Here is a 22,881-nt window from a genome sequence, read left to right on the forward strand (position 1 = left end):
GGTGAACCACTAATTAAAATTGTTAAACATACTAGCTGGATCCGCCCTTGCGATAACAATTTCCGAGAAAGAAATATTAGAGGCTGTTTTTACCTGACTGCTTCTGAAAAGGGTTTGTTTATTTATGAATTAAGAGTTCGTAGGTATGTGTAGGAATCGTCGGCTTTTACCTATTGTATAGCGTCAGTTTGAGATCACTCCATATCTAATATTACAAATGCGAAAGTGTGTTTGTCGGTCTGTCCGACACCTTTTCACGCACAAACCGCTGAAATGATTTTGCTGAAAAGTATGGAGATACTTTGAGTCCGGGTATGGTACGCTATATGCAAATATGTATGCAATGTCGCAGCTCCAAAAAATATGGAAAGATCGTAACATCTCCCGAAAGACAAAAATCAAACATGTCCAGTCTTTAGTATTTTCCATATTTACCTAGGGAGCGGAGAGGTGGACTCTAAAGAAAGCGGATCGCGGTCGAATTGACGCCTGCGAGATGTGGCGTTGGCGAAAAATGCTCCAAATACCATGGACCGCCTTTCGTACCAACGTCTCCATCCTTAGTGACTTAAACATAAAAACAAGACTGTCGTCAATCTGCCTACGTAGAGTTTTGGATTTCTTTGGTCACATCGCAAGAAAGGATGGCCATAACCTCGAACAGCTTGTGGTTACAGGCAAAGTTGACGGTCGCCGCCCAAGAGGCCGAAGCCCTATTAGATGGTCTGATCAAGTGCGCACAACTCTAGACACCGGCCTCCACGATGCTCTCCATTCTGCCAAGGATGGTCACAGATGGCGTAATGTGGTAGTCACTAAACTCCAAAAGGGGAATCACGACCCTCAGCTATGAGGAACACGACGCGAGGAGGACGATGTCCATGAAGTTCTTATATATTATCTATAATATAAAAATGAGTCGCTGAATGTGTTGCTAAGCGCAAAACTCGAGAACGGTTGGACCGATTTCGCTAATTATTTTTTAAAAATATTCCTTGAAGTACGAGGATGGTTCTTACGGAGAGAAAAATTCTAAAAAAAAATTAAATTTCCTAAAAAAAAGTCTAAAAACAACACTTTTCTATACTCCCATACAAAAGATTTGTGATAATACTTAAAAGTCAATTTGAACTTTAATACCATACGTTTGTGTTAGTGGAGAGGTTCCGGGAAGGCAAAACAATTGAGTGACGTATTATATAAAAATAAATCGGGTTTTCCTTCCTGACGCTATAATAACTCCAGAACGCACGAACCGATTTCCACGGTTTTGCATTCGTTGGAAAGGTCTCGGGCCCCGTGAGGTCTATAGAAAAAAAATCAGAAAAAACTTCAAGAGAAAAGCAGGAAAAGCAGGAAAATCATTTTATGGCAAAACAACGTTTGCCGGGACAGCTAGTTATAAATATTTTTAATGTTATACAGACATGAATATTAATTTGGTCGACGATATCGATAAATTTGCGTCGCGGAGCATCGGCGCCGTGGCTTAGTTGGTTAAAGCGCCTGTCTAGTAAACAGGAGATCGCGAGTTCGAATCTCGCCGGGGCCTGACTTGGTGTTATTTTTGTATGACGTTGTTTTCTTTAATTTCTTATCTGATTAGTTGAAATTAATTGTTAGATTATCGTTAGTTATTGATTAAATTCGCAGTGCGGACAGTCCCTAAATTTTATGATAGATATGAATTTTATTGGTCTATTTATGTATTACTTACCACTTTGTTGCGAATGAAACGATATAGCAATTAAATAAAAGTGGAATATATATATTAGTTAATAATATTAAGTTTATTCAAATATTTTATGTTATGTTGTAGATCTTCGGCGGCTCTTATTGTCAAGCATTATAATTTATAAATATTTTATATTCGTGTATGAATAATTCATACTGTCTAGCTAACTTATCGCTGAACTCTTTATTGGGGCAAAGGTCGTGCGCCACTAATATATATTTATTCAGGTGTAAAAATACAATCTTACAAGAAATATTATAAAACTTTTGACGTGGGAGAGCCATGCTTCGGGACGAATGGGCCGGCCCGACCGGAGAAATACCACGTCCTCACAGAAAACCGGCATGAAACAGCGCTTGCGCTGTGTTTCGCCGAGTGAGTGAGTTTACCGGAGGCCCAATCCCCTGCCCTATTCCCTTCCCTCCCTTATTCCGTTCCCTTTCCATCCCTACCTTCCCTTATTACCCTATTCCTTCTTAATAGGCCGGCAACGCACCTGCAGCTCTTCTGATGCTGCGAGTGTCCATGGCCGACTCTTGGTTTTAAAAGAAGTTTTCTAAGCATATGCTACCTATCAAAAAGTAAGATTTTGCACCAAGGTGTATCATCCAAAGATGCTGAGAGAACTCCTGTTTCCTTATAGATACGAGTTTGGAGGTTTCAGCGTTGTTAAAACGGCAAGTGTATGCCGCTATGTAAAATATAATATTCATTATCATCATTATCACCATTACATCATTATTATTATTGATACTTTTCATAGTCTATACCCTAACGAGCTTTTGCCCGCGGCTTCGCTCGCGTTAAGAAATATTATTATATACAAACTTTCATCCCCTATTTGAACCACTTGGGTTTGAAATTAATCAAAATCCTTTCTTAGCGGATGCCTTCGTTATAACATCTACGTGGTTTGGGCTGTGCGTTGATAGATCACTATGTCAATCAGTCAGTCACCTTTGTGTTTTATATATATAGATAAATATATTTTACTTAAAAACCGAGGGTAACAAAGCGGGGCACGCTAGTCTAATAATAATTTACTATATTTTAATAGATCTATAACTTGAAAAGTTTTTTTTTTCATAAAATAAAAATATTTTTAATTTTATAGTATTTGAAATATCAATATTTTGCTTTTGTTTATATCAATAAGCTTTGAAGATGAAAGTTAAAGTCTATGATAATAAATATGGGAGCCAAATTTTTATTTTATTCTGACACGGTTTGAACGAATCGAGTTTTCAATTGCTCAGACAACAGGCAGCCTGCCAAATGTGCTCGAGTGCAGCTGATGGTAAGTGATTACCGAAGGAAGGTAGACACTTGACTTTAAAACAGATTTTGAGACTTGCCCTACTACTGCTTAACTACGGGTAGACTTGATTCTAAAAACTTGTTTAATAATAATTACAACTTTTTAATGGAAATCTAAAAAGTTCATTATTTACTGATAGCATTTGCCTGAGATATTACGGGCAAGGGCCCGAGCGTCACGAGTTTCACCATATAAAAGTGAAAAAAAATGTTGGTCTTTCAGCGCTGCTACTTTTACAGTGAACTCTCTACAAGGAACACGTACACACCATAAAGTATTATCACTTATTTTTGTTACACCCTGTATAGAGATATCAATAATTTCCGGACCGAAACGACCTGCAAACCTTCAAAAAAAGAGCGTATACCCTCTTAAAAGTCCGGCAACGCACCTGCAGCTCTTCTGATGTTGCGAGTGTCCATGGGCGACGGTAGTTGCTTACCATCAGGTGACCCGTTTGCTCGTTTGCCCCTTTATTTAATAAAAAAAAAAAAACGATATAATAGTCTTCGCCTCAGAAAAATAAAATATAGTTTATCGTAATATAGTTTACTAGATGACGCCCGCAACTCGGTTGCGCCAAAACTCGTTTATCGCGCGGGAACCGTACATTTTTCCGGGATAAAAAGTATCCTGTGTCCTTTCCCGGGACTCAAAGTATCTCCATACCAAATTTCAGCAAAATCGGTTTAGCGGTTTGGGCGTGAAGAGGTAACAGACAGACAGACAGACAGACAGACACACTTTCGCATTTATAATATTAGTATGGAAGTATGGATTATAGTATCGTAACACAGTTCTATTCCTAATCTGTACTAGTAACCTTGTATTTGTAAAACACAAGTTTTCACTTAGCATGGGATTAGACGACGTGATGTATGTACAGACCTAGCTTATACGCGGAAGACCAGGGACAGCGGCGACTGTCGCTGTCAAAACCTGAGCGGTCCCCTTTTCCTTATTTTTTGGCATTGCACTTCCATAAATATAGTGTAATATGTTGTTTAAATATGCAATTATTGTTACTTTTATTTTAGGATAGTGCTTTCTTTTTTTTTATCATTCTCTCATACATTTTTTTTTCTTTTGTATTTTTTGTTTATTGTGATTGTGTAATGTTAAATAATTGGAATAAAGATTTTATTTATTTATTTATATACTATTGTATATTATTATATGCTTAATAAAGAATTAGTAAAGAATTTAAGTATAGTCTTGTATCTGTCATGTCATGAGTAAACTCTATATTTCTCTTTGTAATAATTACTAACTAGCCTCACTTAATGTACGGTACTTACGAGTACTTCCCAAATTTATTGTTTTCGGCAGAGCGAGATTCCCCTAACACAGGTAACTTTAGTTAAAAGGGGGTCTCAAACACTGTTATTATATTGTATTTTAAGTTTGTGAATAAAGATTTATGTATTTTGGTTTTCTGAAAAAAACATTTGTATTATTTTACTTCATCTCCACAAACCTATCAAAACGTCTCGATATATTCCTGACGCAGTATTTCGTCCTCGTAAAGTATCAATTTTTAGGGTTCCGTACCTCAAAAGGAAAAAACGGAACCCTTATAGGATCACTTTGTTGTCCGTCTGTCCGTCTGTCAAGACCCTTTTTCTCAGGAACGCGTGGAGGTATGAAGCTGAAATTTATATCAATTACTCAGGTCTACTGTCCCTTGAAGCTGTGAAAAAATCAAACTTCTAAGCCAACGCAATCAAAAGATACAGCCGTTTATGCCGCAAATTTTCGACACTTGCAAGGGAATCAAAACCTACAGGGTGCTTCCCGTGAACTCAGAATCTTGAAATTTGGTACGAAGCAACGTCTTATAGCATAGATAAAGGAAAAATTACGAAAACCATAAATTTTTAGTTACATCACATAATATATTTTTTTTAAATAATTTTAAACTTACTACCCATTTCCTCATAAACGCGTAGAGGTATTAAATTGAAATTCATACCAAATACTCAGGTCTATAATACCTTTAAGCTGTCGGAACCCTCGGTGCGCGAGTCCGACTCGCACTTGGCCGGTTTTTTTCCTATCTCTACAAGCGCCCCATCTGAGATAATATCACAAGGGGTTTTTTGCACAATAGACAAAACGAACCAGTAGGCCGACTTTAAACAAACTGACAAAGCGCGGGTATCGCTGTAAGCGTGCTACGAAGATAAAGTTGATATACCTAACGGGATAGAGAAACAAAGGCCTGAGCAAGCGAGATGTCACTATCAGTAACACTGTGTGGTAAAAAGAGACGTGTGATACATGACAGTAGAACTCTTTTTTTGACGTCCAGTCGGCATTTATCGGCACGTTGATAATTTAATCTTATAGAATTCCTGTTCAATCATGCTTGTGTAAGTGTATACGTACAAACACATAATATTTTTACACACAGATGTAAACCAATTTCGGTTTCGTTTGACAGCTCGTGATTGTTGCTCTATTCCGCTAGGTATATTAACATTATGGCTACGAACGACTGAGCAACATCGGCAAACGTACGGCACTGACATCGCCAAAAGTATAAATTCTCGAGAACACTTTCAACTTTCCTGTCGTCTTACTGGTTCCTTCTGTCTATTGTGGTTATTGTGACGTCACGACGTCGTACCGTTTTCATTACGTCCGCAAAGTGGCGGGGAAGCGACCGACGAAATTTACGGACACACTATCATCACTTTATTTCTACTATTTAGGGCTCCCCACACACAACTGGGAATTCGTATCGCATCGCAATTATCTACGACAAAACTCATAATGATATTACGATGCGATGCGAACACAGTTTTGTGTGCGAGCCCTAAGACATGTCTCAAGAGAGAGTAGGAATATTACTCCTGCACAAGATAAATTATATAAATTTTATATTTTTATAGACAGTCTAAAGAGATGTTTGGCTAAATAGACGTATCACTATCATAGTGGTTAGGTAATGTTCGGCTTAACCAACATGTAGATTGTGGACTGATTTTATAAAAAAATAACAATACACTTTCGCTAAACATTGTTAACGACAAATAACGAAATGCATGGTATATTTTAATAATGAAAGGCGTTTTTTTTGGATCAGTTCAAAACAATTTGTAACTCTTCAATAGTTAAATTAAAGTTCAATACGAAAGTTGGTCTTCACTGAAAAATTCTCACATTTGTTCAGCTAACAACTAAGCGAAATATCATTCGTAATATTTGAAATCTAAAACATGAAATTTCATTAATTACAATCATTGGGATCGGTCTCGACAGTTCTGTACAACTTAAAAGACTTTTGAAAACTTCTCTTACATTAGCTAGTTGAAATTACCATTTGAATGGCTTAATCAAATCCCTAAGTTGAGCTAATTGGAGTCGGTATTTAGTATTAATTTCGCAGAGTTTCGGTGTGAAGTTAGGATTATGATCCGACAAAGTTGGGTAAGAATATTGTGAGAGACCATTCGATTGCCAGGTTCGACGGTAAATTTCCAAAGAAGTTTTATAATAAGGCTTTTTCTCTAGAATGTAATGTGGTGTCCACGTTGGCTTAGGGTCAATTCAGATCGCAATGCGACGCGTAGATAAATTTGTATTCAATTGCGTGAGACGACTTGCAAATCGGTCAACTCAATACTTGAGAAATGCGTCTACGCGTCGCGTTGCGTTGTTTCGTCTGAATTGACCCTTATAGTGCGCGTGATAAGGAGTTGGCCGTTTATGATTGCAAATAGCTATGTCCATACTGTGCACTTTCATCTTCAATTTTCGTCATCAACTTTCATATTGGCGCATTCAATAATTGAATGCGTCAAGGAACTCAACGCCAATCTTGTCATTTTTGAAGTTTTGGATACGGTCAGAGGGCATGCGACGCGGGAATGCCTCATGTTCGCTTTTGACTGCGCTATAACACATGCCCTTGACGAACAAAAAAAAGCACAGTGTGGACAAAGCTAATCGTCGATAGGTAGCTTTGCAATCCCGATGGAAATCATGGCTATTCATTATGGTCCAAGTAGGAGAGAGGTTTAACTTTTAACACTATATAAGTAAAATATACTTTTGATGAAATAAAAGCGTTAAATGAAATGGAATACGTAATATATAAATTCAAGAGGCTTAATTTTGTTATTTCATCAAACATATCGTATGTTTTTATACGGAGTTTATTTGTACAATATTCCCAGACGATATAAAAGTGATAACCGAAGTAGTTTTACGTGGTCTTTCAATGTTATCTTTTTCATGGAAAAGTTGTGCATTTCCCCGCAATGTATGTTTTGAATGATACATATATGAAAGTTTTTTTTTTGTTTCAGGCAAAACTGGAGACAAAAGCGCTGAAAGCGAAAAGGCCGGGATTCACAGACGACAGATACAACGAGACATCGTACTATATCGAGAATGGTAATGGTTCTGGAGATATTTTCTTACTATACACTAACAGTCAGGTCATACCGAAATGCTCGACGCATTCAGTCATAATTATTTCATAATTATAGCGATATAATACTCGTATTGAAATTCAATCGAGGCGTCTCGATACTAATTGACATTTCAATTTTGTATAGTTTTTAAGCGTCGACAATTCTCGCTTTATTAAGGTAGCATTCGAATCGAGACGACCGCGACTCGAGACCGCAACCGACAACCAGTCGCAGGTCGCGGGGCGACAGCTACGCGATCGAATCGTGCGACCTATACGAAACTCGTAAAAAATTCGTCTTGCGAAGAAAACGCGGCCATTTTGTATATATCACGCTACGGCACTGCCTTGTGAGTTGTGAGCGACTGGGTCGCGCGCGGCGCGACACAAGTCGCTGGCAGGCCACGCACACACGTCGCGCGACTCGGTCGCTTGCATCCGTCAGCACTTCCTATCTATACTTAATATTATAAAGCGGAAGAGATTGTTTCTTTGAACGCGCTAATCTCAGGAACTACTGGTTCGATTTAAAAATTATTTCACTGTTAGATAGCCCATTTATCGAGGAAGGTTATAGGCTATATTTTATCACGCTAAGGGCCTGTTTCACCGCTTCCTGATAAGGCTATCCACCACTTAATTTGACAGATGGAGTATGGAAAATCTGTCAAATAACCCTATCGGGCACCTTATCAGGAAACGGTGCAACAGGCCATAAGACTAATAGGAGCTAAGAAATAGAGGAAAATGTGGAAAAAACGGGGAAAATTATTTGAAAGGGCTTATCTCACGAACTACTGGTGCAATTTTTCTGTTATTTGGCACACATAAGAAGTAGGCTACGTGAATGATCATATGCTATTTTTTGTGGACTTATTTGTCTGTGAAATATCTAATTCATGCGGGCGGAGCCGCGCGGAACATCTAGTTAATTCATATAAAGCAGTGGGTCGCGGTCGCCGGTTGCGGTCTCGCGTCGCGGTTATCTTGATTCGAATGCTACCTTTATTTTCGGTGTGAACTAACCTTAAGGCGATGTTTCGACAACGCGGCGAGCGACCGCGACCGAAATAATTTAAATAAAATGTCATCTTATGAACTAGGCTACATTTTCTACCGACATTGGTCTAGCGATCCATGCCACCGCTGCTTTGTAATGTGCTACAAGGCTTTAAATGAACGTGGACGGGGCGCTGCTGGTAAAGGATAACTGTCAAAAATGGCGTTTTTGTATGGCAGCGTTAGTTCCATTTTTCGCCACGTTCATTTAAAGCCTTGTCGAGCTCTAGTAGGTAGCGGCATGAGTCGTAGAGCGAAATCGCTTCTTGAGTCGGTCGCGCGCGGTAATGATCGGAAAAATGGAGCGACTTCATCGGAAGTTATGAGGAGCAAGATATAAAAAATTAAACAAAAATTTTAATTTTTGGGCGAAAACAGTAAATAAGTTTTACGACTAATTATTAATAATAATAATAATAATAAATATACTTTATTGTGCACACGTTAAGAAGAAAATTACAACATTTATTAACTAATACAGTGTACTACAATGGCGGCCTTATTACTAATTAGTAATTATTATCCACAATAAACGTCGTAATTCTAAAATATAACCGACGAGAGTTTTACTGGCGATAAATTTTATGTTTTCAACGATTATCTAAATTATAATTCGCTACAAATATAAATTAATGAAGCGTTAATGAGACTAATGAAATATTATTACGATCGTTTGATGGATAATGTTCCGTAAATATCTAAATTGCTTTTCACTCACAATTTTTCTGGTAAAGTTCTATCTCGACGCTCAAAGAAAGTAATAATTTAATTAATTTATATTACTTTTTACAAACGGAAGTTGCCATATCAGAGACACTTTTAATTGAGTTAAAAATGCTTTTAACAACGTAACTTTGTTGTTAGCTACTTCACAAAACATAGCCGTTGCTGCCGTATTGGTTGCTTAAGGTGATGAAAAAATCAATATTTTTGCCACCGCCGCGCTGCTATGCTAAATGCCCAGATATCTTTAACGATAACTCAATGAATATTTCAGGTCTCAGAAAAGTGTACCCCTACTACTTCACATTCACGACGTTCACGAAGGGGCGATGGGTTGGGGAGAAGATTCTGGACGTCTTCGCGAGGGAGTTCCGTGCGCATCCCGCGGCGGAGTACGAGAGGTGCATCCGAGCGGGCACCCTCACCGTCAACTACGAGCGAGTGGACCCCGACTACAGGCTCAAACACAACGACCTGCTCGCCAACGTCGTCCACAGGTAAACCCAGCTTCTGTAGATGAACCCAGCTCCAAAGATACCTGCAGGGCGATTCGCGATTTCCTTTCGACTCAGATTCGGATATCCGTGCGGTCATTGGTGAGCGAGCGATGCGCGATGAAGTTTCCGAATCCGAGTCGAGTCATTGTTAATCAGAGCCCAGAACACTCCATGGAAATACGTAACACGACACATTTACAGTTAGTAGTTCGAGGTACACCTAGCTTGACTCGCGGACTCGAGCTTGTAAGCTGTAGGTCGAGTATACGGATCCTCCGATGCACCGGATGAGCATGCGAGTGCACTTTTTCTTTACAGCGCCAGAGCTGCCGAGCCTGTTTCCGCCTGAAAATTGACGACGATCTCGGAGGAATCCGTTTCTAAATTAACAATTTGTAATGTCATCTTCTTCACTAACTACTGTAATACTCGCAATGTACATAGCTGATAAATCTATCGACTCACCGTCTAGCTGACCTCTCAACTCTGCCCGCGCATGTTCATTTGTTGCGGCCGCGTTATCATGCGAGATCTGCGCAGCGCACGGATTTAATACTACTTCCTTACTCGGATACCACCCGCCCGATGGCGTGCAACACTACACGCTAAAATAGCAAACGTTTACTGCAAATTAATTCCCGACGACGAACCATCTCATAGGATTTATCGTAGGACGCATCTTATCTCGGATCGCACGAAACGGCGCAACTCATAACTTAGAATTAACGTCCCGCTGGATTTAACCGCAGGAGTGTACCCGTAGCGGTGGTGTCCGACCGAGTAGCGGAACTAACATTGTGTCGCTTGTCCGGCCGGCTCCGGCGGACCGGCCGGGCGCCGCCTGACGTGTGTATCGTTGCAGGCACGAAGTACCGGTGACCAGCCAACCGATCACCCTCGTCCATATCGACGAGGACATTGTGGTCGTCAACAAACCGGCCTCTATCCCCGTAAGTGGCAATCGAGACAGCCATGCTTGTACCCCCGCATGCGACGTCGCCGCCCTAACACTCAGACTGGCCATAGACGGACCGCAAGTTGCAGTCGCGTCGGGACCGACTGCTCTACCGATCGCTCGAGAACTGCTCGAGCGGTCATGATGGTCGGATATGAATTTAGTATGATAACTGCAGATCGCCGTACGCGAACTGACCACGCAAAGGCAAATTGCGGCCCGTCTGTGGCCGGCCGTAGACGTCATCCCCCGCTTGCACTTTTGTTCGGTGACGGTATCTAGCCCGCAGGTAAGTTGGTTTTGACCTTTTTGAATTTCGTTCACTCACTGTTTGTACAAGGAATAACATAAATGGCTGAGACTGAAATCCGCTTTATAATCCGCCAGTAAAAGCTTCGCCGAGTCCTTTGACGGTTACGCTAAGTGGCTCCTCTAACGGAAATATTCGTCCGCCGCTCTCCCTCCGAGTGTCGCTGCATGCTCCGTATCGCGGCAAAATTACGCTCACATAATAATTATATTAGGTCTGTCACAACCAGCCGGGGTGTCGAGTATCATCCCCGCTATGTGTTTGAAGTTGAGGCGTCTTCTAAGAAAATGAAATTGATTTTCTCGCCCCGGCGTTTCAGAGTGCTAACGCTTCGTTTTCGAATCGCCTAATAAATTTTACAATTAATTAAGCCCCTAATTAATCGCTTTTAAATCGAATACCCTCTTAATATATAAATGAATGGTATTTCGCTCCCGGCTCACGTATAAATTTAATATTTTCTCTGCTGTTCATAACTCGCAATAAAGGCGTGATATGTTGGCCGCGAGCTCGGCGCACGTATGAAGATCTATCTTATCTGATGTCTTACAAGTTTTCTAACGATGTTTTCATTTACTACCGTATTTCAGTAGTGTATAGCGTCATATATAAATGACAAAATCATCATTTCTGCTTCATCATTTGCTTTATCATATCGATAGTTTAGACGGAAAATATAGTGAATGAATGGTTTACTTAACTTTTTACATGAACACTATAAAACAGGTTTTCTTAGATGTCCCAGAAATTGTAAAAGGAGCTACATTATGAACTGAATTTATGTAAATAAGGTAGAGAATATATCAAAGAGTGATATAGAGTTTAATTACAGAGCGGTATTAAATAGTATATCAATTAATTATTAGTATATCTTCAAGAAGATCTTAAGCAAGGATGACTTAAATCTAGAAATACGTTGTAAAGGTCCCTTTCGCGATTGGCCTTGTTGTATGACCATGATTACCGACAAAACTCTACAGAATGCAGTGTACGTCTCTCTATACATTCGTAATCCCTTGGCCAACGTGAAAATGCCATTTAATATATAGCTCCAAAAATTATCTGTATGAAATTCTGTTAGGCGTCCCATGCAAATTGACGCCAATCTCCACGGGTAAATTCAAAAAGTTTTAAATTACTATTTGCAATTTATCCCCTGTAAGGTACACCGTTGATACACTTTGACAGCTCTTTTAACTTGTTATTTTAAAGACCTCACTGAAAGTGACTTTTAAAAGCTTATCGCGTTTAAGTTACTTGTTGACGTTATAAACGCAATATACATGATATACAGTAGATCGTGTTCTTGCTAGACCGCCTAAATCGCGCCCGCACGAATTAGGTTGATTTCTGATAGATTAAAGTAGTAAAACAATACAGTATTTCGTAGTACGCGCGTCAAACTTGTTTCTAGGTTGAGCGGGCTTCATTTAAAGAATACAAGTTAACCTACTGTATGATATTTATATCGTGATCGACGCAAAGGTCGTTTAGTAAATATAATTGCAAGCTGTAAGTGAGTAGCTGGGGTCATGAACCGCCCCCACTTAGTGCTATAAAGAACGGAATTAATTGTTGAAAATATTATAAAAAGCGTCCATTCATACTTTGCAGAAAATGAATATTTCTCTGAAAGTATTAATGGAAACCTAGGCGTCAAAATGTTAAGAGACTTTAGTTCTTTAGAAGACTTAGTAGACTTAAGCGAATTTTGGCGGGAGTTGTGAGAATAATCTTTATTACGTTACATTATAACATTGAATGGTAAGATATGAAGAACATAATATCCTAACAGCATTTGAATCTGTTGGTACTCAATTTTTTGCGTTGGCCTGATTTTTTCTCGTTTTTTCTGTACCATAAAAAATTAATGGCACGTTAAAATTGGACACGGGCTCACAATTGATTTTATCGCGGCTACACCAAATGCACGAAACATCATAATATAAACTACTCATCACAGAGCCATTCAACACGTTAAATTAATCAATCAACTTGCAAATAAAAAGGTACGGCCAAGTGGGAACCGACCACACGCAAGCTTAAAAAGATATGTCATATTATGACTACTGCTTGTGCAGACAATATATAGAATTTTACGAGTAAAAAGCGTACTTGCGACGCAAATAGGTAGCCCCTGCTCAAAGTTTTACGTAGTGCATAGTTATTTTCAACTTTGATAGTATTCAAATCTTCAAACTTCACAAGTAACACTTCTACTGCTTTCGTATTTGTATCTCAAGTCTACGAATAATATAAACTAAGGAATCGTAACTCCCATACTATTACCGTTTTAAATTTGGTTCCTTTTGATCTGTCATGTAACGTCAGCCTAGTACCGCTCAAGGTCACCTAAATATTGCAAATGTATTGAAATGTGTACCGGTACACATTTCTCGTACAAGTATTGTGGAGCACGTTTTTTAACGGAGTTACTTTTCCTTAGTTTTTATTATTCGTAGTCTCAAGTCAAAACTTCCCAAACTCTTCCTCAATTATGTCGATTCCCTTTGAACTATTTCACCGTTCCCTCCACATTTGTGTTACGTCTCTTTGAACCCTAAAATATGGCACATAAAACGCGCCCACTTTGATTTATGAGTCCGAACTATTTTTACTTTCACGAAGGTAATGTAATTAGGCACGCTTATCAGCCGGCCCTGGGCGTTTTATTAAATTAACTCAATCAGAGCAGCATAATGGCTACCGAGAATTCTGAAGGCGAAGCTATTATCTTTGATATTATGAAGACGCAACGGATTTTGCAAATCCGCCGGCTCGATTAGGCGCTAAACAAAGGCAGGATTTCTTGTTTATATTCGCAATTTTAATTACTCATTATAATTTGTAATTTAGTTTAGTTTGTCACTGTTTTATTGATGATACACAAAAATGTTCGAAAGATTGATGATGATTTGGAAATGTTTCTGGCAGCTTTCGAGTGATGCGCATACATTGATAAATTATTGTTCCACCTTCTCGTGTGAAGATCCCCGGCATTTTCTGAAACATTAGCCCGCTACGATTTCATTATGAGCGTATTACTTGGTGCTACTAATATATATTCTGTGGTATTACACACATTTTGCAAAAGCCACAACGTAGCGTATGTTTAATGAATCCACAATCTGCATATTCATCAACACGCGGCCATACACGAAATGGACTATCCAAAAATTACACAAACAAGCAATTAATTTTATCACAAAGCTGTATCTTGTTCATTTTATAGTTCAGTATCGAACGAACTGAGTTTGAATTTAAAAACTGCGCTTTTGTTCTGCGACTATTATAGCGATATTGACTTTCTTTTTCTTTGCAATTATTGCGACTTCTTATTTTTGTATTTATATTATGTATTCTGCTTTCTTTTATTACTATATGGTTTTTGTTTGCTTTTTCTCTCTTGTGTGCATATATTATGATATTTATTATTTGCTTGCAATCTGTGCTTTATATATTTTCAACAGCAGCCTTGTATATCTTATTTATTTATTCAATATGACGTTAAGTATAGTAAGGATGCTATTATTTTATTTTGTAATTTTATGCTTTTAAATTATTAATTATTAAGTACCGTTAATATAATAATCTTTTTCATTTTTGTAAAAGCTAAATGAATTAATTGCGACTATATCATACTGCATTTTTGCAAATTAATTATGGTTATGTTAACTCGAGTAGTTTGAGTAAATCAATTTAAATTTCTTTCAACTAATTACATTTTTTAAATAAACTTAAGGAAGTCCATTATTTTGACAATTTAATTTGTTTTAACTATCATGGACGCTTATAGGAATACAGTTGGCGTAGAAATAATACATTAATTTTTAGTCCCATAAGTGTTTGTCGTTAACTTTTCGATGCTACATCGATATTTCCAAAAAATTGTCTCTTTCTATTGCATTGTATATAATGAAATCACTTAACACTATGTAACAGTTTTTATAAACGTATCTAATATGTAATCTGTTTAGAGCATCCGATCCCTGTCAGGGGTGGCCAACCGTCTCTCGCGTTGTAGCTAAAAGTTGGCCACGCCTGCTGTATGTCATTCGATGCCACATCATGGGGCTAATGTATGTTCTCTCCGGTGGGCCAGGCACGAGACGCCAGTGCTCGCTAGTCCCTTGCGCATCATACACGTGGATGAGGAGCTACTCGTGCTAGACAAGCCTTGCTCGTTGCCGGTGAGTCAGCGTTGGGACCGTTTGCGTCACGTCAGACCCCGTCAGCCTGAGACCAGCGAATGGAGCAGCACTTCGAGCCATGATCACACTAGGCGATTCTGAACCGAAAGGAAGTGTGGGACGGCCATGATCTTTGTGAGAAATTTTAAACGTACCAAATACGAGTCGCCTAATGTCAGTTTCTCAGCCGGACAGTTTCGCCTAGTGTGGTCGAACTCTTAAGATGTAAACGTGCAAAATACTATTTGCAAACTTCATTTTGTCGTTTGTTGATCCCTCGTCGTAAAAACTCTAAAGTTGCCCTTCGACATGAAACAGAAACGACTCCGGGGAGTTGAAAGAAAGTTGGCCATCAGGGTCTGACACGTGATTATGATCAGCACAAAAGTTCGGAACTGTGAACTCCGAACAGATTTGAGATAACTTTGCGGCCTCGTTGAGAATGCCACTTAAAAGTGGTTCGGATGATAGGCGAGTCCGAGGAATGCCTTTGTCAGTCATCGATACTTCTGTAATAATCTTGTCAATGTTTATTAATGTTGTTCCTCCTTCAATTTTTATTTTGCACAAAACTTTGCTGTGACAATTTCCTTGGTCGTTTTCTTTTGTTCGATGGAGATTTTCGCCGAGTTTAAAGTGCCTTTTGCTGTTTTGTTATCCACAAATTTGAAGGAAGAATCGTTAAAGCTTTTTAACTTATTAAACATCATTGGCTATTTTTCACACTTTTTGCATGAGGTGCACATTTTTTATTAATACAAATTTTAGTTTTCTAAGAAACAGAAAGAGACATTTTGAATAGATTTTTTGAAGCTTTCTGGCAAACCGTGACAGTTGTGCTTGCTTCACCGAATAAGCTTACATCGTTACATATTGCTTGAAATTACGAAAATAGATTTATCATCGTTAAAATGTATTAAGTCATACTTAACTGTAACAAAGTATAAAGTAATATATGCTCGCTTTCACAGGTACACCCATGCGGTAGATACCGACATAATACTGTTGTGTTCATACTCGCTAAGGAATATAACCTCAAAAACCTTAGGACCATTCACAGACTCGACAGGCTAACGTCAGGTACTTATTTTGTTTTGCGTTCTTTTTTTACTAAATATATGTAACCAATTATTTCTATAAATTTGAAACCTGAATGTTGTACAGTTTCTGTCTTTGTTTTAATTTTAATGTGACAATATAATGATGTTTATCAGGTTTACTACTATTCGGAAGAAGCCCGAAGAAAGCCAGACAAATGGAACACCAGATCAGAAACAGACAAGTGCAAAAAGAGTACGTCTGTAGAGTCGATGGGGAATTCCCAGAGTAAGTTGAAATTTATTATGAAACATTACTTGCAAAGTAAAAACGCTCTTAAAACTACGATACAATTTTTATAAACCAGAAAGTGAGATTCACATATATTTTTTAATATTTATTATTATTCGTTTTACTTTAGGGAAGAAATAGAATGCCAAGAACCTATAGAGGTGGTGAGCTACAAAATCGGTGTGTGTAAAGTATCGCCGAAAGGGAAAGATTGTTCGACAGTGTTTAAGCGCTTAGGCTATAACACTCAATCCAAGACCAGCGTTGTGCTGTGCCGACCAAAGACTGGGAGAATGCACCAAATAAGAGTACACTTACAATATTTAGGTAAAGAAAAAATACTATTAACGCTTTATATAACTGTCTTATAAATATGGCTTTAAGCTTTTTTTCGAGTGCCCATAACTAAATTTTCTGTTACAACACTAGTTAATAAAGATGGTGCAATTTCAGGTTATCCCGTAGTTAATGATCCCCTATACAACCATCCGGTATTTGGACCTCTTCGTGGTAAAGGCGGTGATACAGGTGGTAAAACAGATGAACAACTTGTAAGGGACTTAATTGCTATACATAACGCTGAAAACTGGCTTGGAGTTGATGCTGCAGATGACGACATGTTGTTTTCCAAACCAGTATCAGATGACAAAGGTAAAAACAATATCGAATATGTAAGTGGTATTGAAATTGCAGAAAATATGTGTGTTGACATTAATATTTCTTTACTCATAGTAGGAGAATACGAGTGTGATACGGGACCAGCGTCGAGAGAATCATCACCTAGACTGGAATCTCCGGCACCTGGACTTACTCCTTCATCTGTGATGACGCGTAAGTGTCCATAAATACTATCCATTTACTCCTCAACGGATATTTGGATACCCTTATTGCCGATCTATATGCAAAAACACAAGTCTACTTTAATGGTAGAATCTTTGAAAACTTGGATGTCCATTTGAATTTATAATTTGACCCAAAACTGGAACTCATTATATATTGAAACTACAATTATTATAACCGAGGCCTAGTTGGTTTCGAGTCAAAAATTAAAATACCCTCTAATGAAGAACGATGTTATGCAACTATTCGTGTTTGTCCTCGAACGTTACATTCATAGCATCACATAAGAATGATGTTTCCACAAATTTAGAGTCCTTTAAAAATTACTCGATAAGCATGACAAACATCCTTTTAGTCCTCATCTCTTGAATACTTTAAATCTTTATCGATTTAAACTTTGAGACAGACGTTTGAGTTACTCCTATCGACTCGTAAATGAAATTACGGAGGTTTTGACTGTGGGATGTTTCACCAGCGACTCTAGCGAGCCCCTCGAGTGGTGCTGAAGCCCCAATGGAGGAGAGGTCCCCGGCACCGCCGTCGCCAATCGCCGCACTGAACATCAACGAAGACTCTAGCGACGCAAAGGTGGGTCGTAAAATTGAATCATCCACGAAATTTTTAGTACAATTTGAAAGGCTCCGTAAAATGTAAAACATTTTAGAGATCTCGAGCACGACCTTAAGGAATCCGAGCGGTAAATTGGGCGTCAGGAATAAAGGCGAGAATATTATACCCATAATGTGGCGGCCATTAATATTTTACGTAAACATTTAACCGCCATTTGTCCGTCGTAATTTTTTCTTAAAGCACCTCTTCGTTTAAGATTAGCATAAACAAATATTTTTATACCATTATATTATAATCTTAAACCCAGAATAATGGGCGCATTTATTAAAACTTTAATACAAGTTATTAGAGTGCCACATTGTTTAAAAAGCATTTTAATTTAAAAGGATTTGCTGCTTTAGACTACATCACACCAGCAGATCCAATAACACAGCAATAGCAGCATTGATAATTAAAAAAAATATCTTGCAGTCGGACAAAGTGACGGTGGCGACACAGACCGGTTGCACCCCCGCGACCATAGTGCCAAGTGGGTCGAACACTGCACCCGCTGCCACGGTCGGCCAGAGCCCCGCTGCCAACATCGCGGGGGTCGAGGCCATAACCCCCGACCCCCACTGCTACGAGTGCCGTGTGCGGTACCGCGACCCGAGACCCAGGGATCTCGTCATGTACCTACATGCGTGGAAGTACAAGGTATAATAGCGATTTTATTAGACTTTGAATCTGAAAATCTAATATTCAATATTAAATCATAAAACCTACGTAGTTTAATTTTTATATCTGAGTTAGTAAAAATACGTATTTAATTAAGTAATTTTTTTTATTGACGTTTAGAAATATCTGAAAATATTTAAAAGAAAACTGAGAAACTGCTTGTAGTTAAGAATATTAAATTATTTGTACCAGCTTTTTACTATGGCCGTATTATCTAATCAGGGACCAGGCTGGGAGTACGAGACCGAGCTGCCCCAGTGGGCGAACGTCCAGTGGGAGGAGCAGGAGAACTCATAGTTGCAGATACTGACACCGCTGCAGAAGCGCCTCGCGTCTGCGCTGCACATTACAAGGAAGTGAATGAGACTCTCGATTATTGTGTAAGTTCGATGAGAAACGATACTGAAATCGTCGCAGATGATGACAATGAACATATATCATAACTTATTATAGTAGTACGTAATGTTGACGAGTTTGTATATACGATATACGAAAATGTTTTTGATATCTTTATGTTTCCGAATGCGAGGCGAGCACCGACGGGGCTCCCGAGCCCGGCCCAGTAACATCTCGTGTAAAAGTGGCTGTTATATCTTATACTGAAATAAGTTAATCGTTAAGTAGATGTAAGGCTATCCTACGTTCTACGTTATTTGCGACAGTTGCACTTCTGTAACCTGTTTTCTAAATTTTAAGACTTTGTAGCACTTTGTTTTAGCGTTTACTAGGATTTATTTTATGCGTTCAGTTCCTATCGGCCTAGACGTTTCGAGCTGCTTAGTGTAGTGTACGTGTAAGACGTTTTTGTAAAAATATCAGTACCATTAATTATTATTATTGTATATCGCTTTAACGAGGCAGGGTCTGAAAAATTGAAAAAAAAATATATATTGAAGCATTTTATGGACGCCGAATGATTGAGCAGAATCGTTTGTTTTCGAGTCGAATAAATTTTAAAATATATTTTAGAATTTAGAGGATAACGGACTTCATGGAGAAGAATATATTTTCGAATTACGTTAAGATTTTCTCTCCCTCTTTCGTAGATTTCTCGGCTTAGCGATATCGCTTGAAATTGTAAAATTTCGGACCACTGCTATATTTTCTTACTTGAAGTCATATTTATAGTACCTACTCTTAAACTTTTTATGGGAAGGCTATCTCTGTAATATAACGCGTTTGTAATAATTAAATTTACGGTAAAATAGAAATGCATTTTTGTAGGCGGTGGTAGTTATCCGTCACGTTTTGGCTTCCATAGTTTCGGGGTAGAATCTAGGTATTCTCGAGAATTTTGTACTTTAAATAAATTAAGAGTATCAGTAATTTTGCTACGTCTTATATTCATGTCGCCATCACTCAGTCAGCCATACGTTTGTTTTGCATTTACTCCCCGTGTTTTATTATCTAAAAAGACATCTTAATCTGATATCGTTTCCGTTGACGTGACCAAAGTGATATATTTAGTTTCCAAAGACGGTTTTGTTACATATTTAGTGTCGAGTGGACGATCGAGCAGCACACTTAAAGACATGATCCAGTGTTTGTTATTACATATTTCGTAAGTTTTGAGTGAATCTAGTTTTAAGCGAAGCAGTCTTTCAACTTTGTTTGGAATGCTTTCGATTTGGACATTGTTTTGATTTATATTTTGTTTTCGTTTATTTACTAGTTAGTTTAATGATTAAAAAGACAATCGTAACCCGATACTTTCATGAGCTTTGATAAATTCTATATAAAATTATATATTTTTCTTACTGTAGCTGTTAGTATACGTAATTTATATATTATGTAAAATATTTGTTAGTATTTATGTATTATTTGTTATAGATCTAAGATGTTTAAGAATGATGTGTAATTGTCTATTTAGTTTTCATTCAAAGAAAACTTCAAAAAATAAAATAATGTTATTCTCCTTCATTTCAAATAACGTCGAGTTGTAAATCCTAGCAAAACTGTACACTGAGATTTAAAATGGAACAGACAAGACGTGGTCCAAGTTGATTTAGATGATTTTGATGAATTGCCCATGTGACGTCAAGGGCACTATCAAAGTTACACAAATGCCAGAAATGTGTAAAATGCACAAAATGGTAACATAACGTTTATATGTAAATTTTGCGTATCTATGAAAGTGCTCCTAAAAATATTGTGCTCCTAAATACCATTTGTTTTTGTAAGCTTGGCAAATTGATGGGGCTTATGGAAAACCCAACAACTGAAAATATAACCGTGTAAAATAGAAAAATAATCTCATATTATACCATAACGTTATAAAAGAATTATTATGATATTTATTTTAAACACGCAGTCATGAGCCCCCTTTTAAATAATTTGCATGACTAAGTTTTTTTTTCAGTGCCAGTCATTAAATGTTTGTTTGTGTAACTGGTTTCCATTAAGAGGGGGATGACGTAAACGATTTTCCACTTAATGCAAACGCGCATAGTTGTTACAAGTATTTTACCAGACAGTTTTGGGATCAAATTATTATTGAATAAGTGAGCGTTTCCTGCATCGCATACTGCATACATTTGTGCCGATATCTTTGTCTATTTTAATGAGTTCCATGTTAATTTTAAATTCTTGATTTAACAATGGCATATTATCACGTACGTTTTAAACACATTATAGACATTTCGGGCCATGATATACATTTATATCTATGTTTATTAATAAATTGTTATTAATTTTATTACATTTTATTTGATCGGCACTTTTAAAATTGACATTCTGTAATATAAACTGTGGCATATCACATGCGAAGCTGATTTGACTAGTCAAATGAGCTTCTCACATTTTTTAAATAGGATAAGGTGTTAGGTATTCGTCATTCGCATACAGTAGATTGGTGACAGACTGGTTATGGGGTTAGTGCTGCTGTGCAAACTAATGATTAAACCACATGAAATATAATAATAGAAGTCTCGTACAAATATTAACTAATTTTGAAAACTTTTACTGAACTTAAGGACTATGTCAATAATAATTTTAATATTTCTGACTGGTTAATTGGTATTATCGTCAAACAAATGTGGTAAGTAGTTTTCCTCTGTATCTAAGAATAAAAATTGCGTTAAGCTTTTGATGCCGTGAGTCGTGTTGCCGCAGGCATGGGGGTAATGTAGTTACAGCGGCGTGTTCTCTAATGTCACAGAAGCCTGAATAGAGGGAAAACTTCAAACAAACTCTCACCAACATCTGACCTTTCCAAGAAAATGTTTCGCTCCAGTTGAGACCGGTTCAAACTGGATCTTACGCGGCAAATATTAATTATTCAGAACTTAAGAATATTATTATTAATTAACGATATTGTTTCTATTGCCAGTGTTTGCACGCCAGCACTAATGATTATTTATTAATCGTGATTATTTCTAGAGAGCCTTGTAGTTTATGTGATAGTACAATTCAGTTGGCTTCGTTCACTTGACGTTTTGTAGAGCAGTTTGTTGCTTTATTTATAGGAAATTTTCATGTGCCTTCTGAAAAATGGAATAGTGAATTGTAAAATTTTTCAGTACGGTTATCGGTAATTGTTGAATAATTAAGTAGGAATATTCCGCGGGTGTCGCGAGAGTGGCTAAAGGTAGAATAATTTTTTTACAGAAATAAAATCAAGCGGCCCTTTGGCTTTTGTATTGACAATAATGATGTTTAAATTGACATTGACAGATCGCTGTCTCTTTCACTCGTATGCAGTTTTCGTACCTACCTTCAGTCACACCGTGTCGCGGACCGAACCATGTCATATTTTGCTGAGCGTTTTGTGTTATAGGTGCCATATTGTGGCGCAAACTTTGTTTTGTATTAGGAACATGACATGAAAGACATTTTGTTATTTTTACAATAAGTATGTCGTATATAAGAGTATTATAGTGTTTTCTTCTTTAGATTCGTGTTTCCACATTAATTAGAATAAAATTCATCTTTGAGATATTTTTGTTTTATTCCACTATTTTCTGGGTCACCACTATACGATTGCAAAGTCCTAAAAACCAAACCTATACTTAAATAAAGCGAAGAGCAATCGATGTTGTAACAAACTGAATGCGAGAGAACAGAAAAATTACTACAACTGGCAACACTGGCGCGCTTTTTCCCCGAGCGGCGGCCGGGTATTCCTCGACACTTCTAATCACGGTACATTCATATTCAGTGCCGTTCACTTCTCGCAGCAAAGTTTGAATCTGCGGGTGCAAAATTAGCCCAACAATGGAA

General features: G+C 37.8%; 1 protein-coding gene, 1 long non-coding RNA gene and 1 other non-coding gene across 9 annotated transcripts in view; 2 read left to right on the forward strand and 1 right to left on the reverse strand.

Annotated features, from left to right (window-relative positions):
* LOC121732851 (RNA pseudouridylate synthase domain-containing protein 2-like) overlaps positions 1–22,597 on the forward strand; it is a 396,327-nt gene extending 373,730 nt beyond the window's left edge. For 5 of the 7 annotated variants that reach the window (XM_042122843.1, XM_042122882.1, XM_042122891.1 and 2 more), the window contains 11 exons: positions 7,367–7,454; positions 9,530–9,752; positions 10,615–10,702; positions 16,179–16,287; positions 16,422–16,533; positions 16,667–16,863; positions 16,990–17,187; positions 17,269–17,367; positions 17,852–17,964; positions 18,418–18,642; positions 18,886–22,597. In XM_042122843.1, the coding sequence (XP_041978777.1) occupies positions 7,367–7,454; positions 9,530–9,752; positions 10,615–10,702; positions 16,179–16,287; positions 16,422–16,533; positions 16,667–16,863; positions 16,990–17,187; positions 17,269–17,367; positions 17,852–17,964; positions 18,418–18,642; positions 18,886–18,960 (1,527 nt within the window). In that variant the 3' untranslated portion in view covers positions 18,961–22,597. Of the gene's footprint in view, positions 1–7,366; positions 7,455–9,529; positions 9,753–10,614; positions 10,703–15,119; positions 15,208–16,178; positions 16,288–16,421; positions 16,534–16,666; positions 16,864–16,989; positions 17,188–17,268; positions 17,368–17,851; positions 17,965–18,417; positions 18,643–18,885 lie in introns of all 7 variants that reach the window. The other 2 variants (XM_042122857.1, XM_042122852.1) reach the window with 2 other exon arrangements.
* On the forward strand, positions 1,479–1,552 carry Trnat-agu. The gene has a single exon. It is a non-coding gene; the product is annotated as a tRNA-Thr (tRNA).
* Positions 8,582–17,761, reverse strand: LOC121732888. The gene is made up of 3 exons (XR_006036452.1): positions 17,750–17,761; positions 9,092–9,101; positions 8,582–8,634 (listed from the first exon to the last, which is right to left on the reverse strand). It is a non-coding gene; the product is annotated as an uncharacterized LOC121732888 (long non-coding RNA).
* Positions 22,598–22,881: the final 284 nt, after the last annotated feature.

The sequence above is a fragment of the Aricia agestis genome, chromosome 1 (genome assembly GCF_905147365.1).
Source record: "Aricia agestis chromosome 1, ilAriAges1.1, whole genome shotgun sequence".
Taxonomy (NCBI): Eukaryota; Metazoa; Arthropoda; class Insecta; order Lepidoptera; family Lycaenidae; genus Aricia; species Aricia agestis.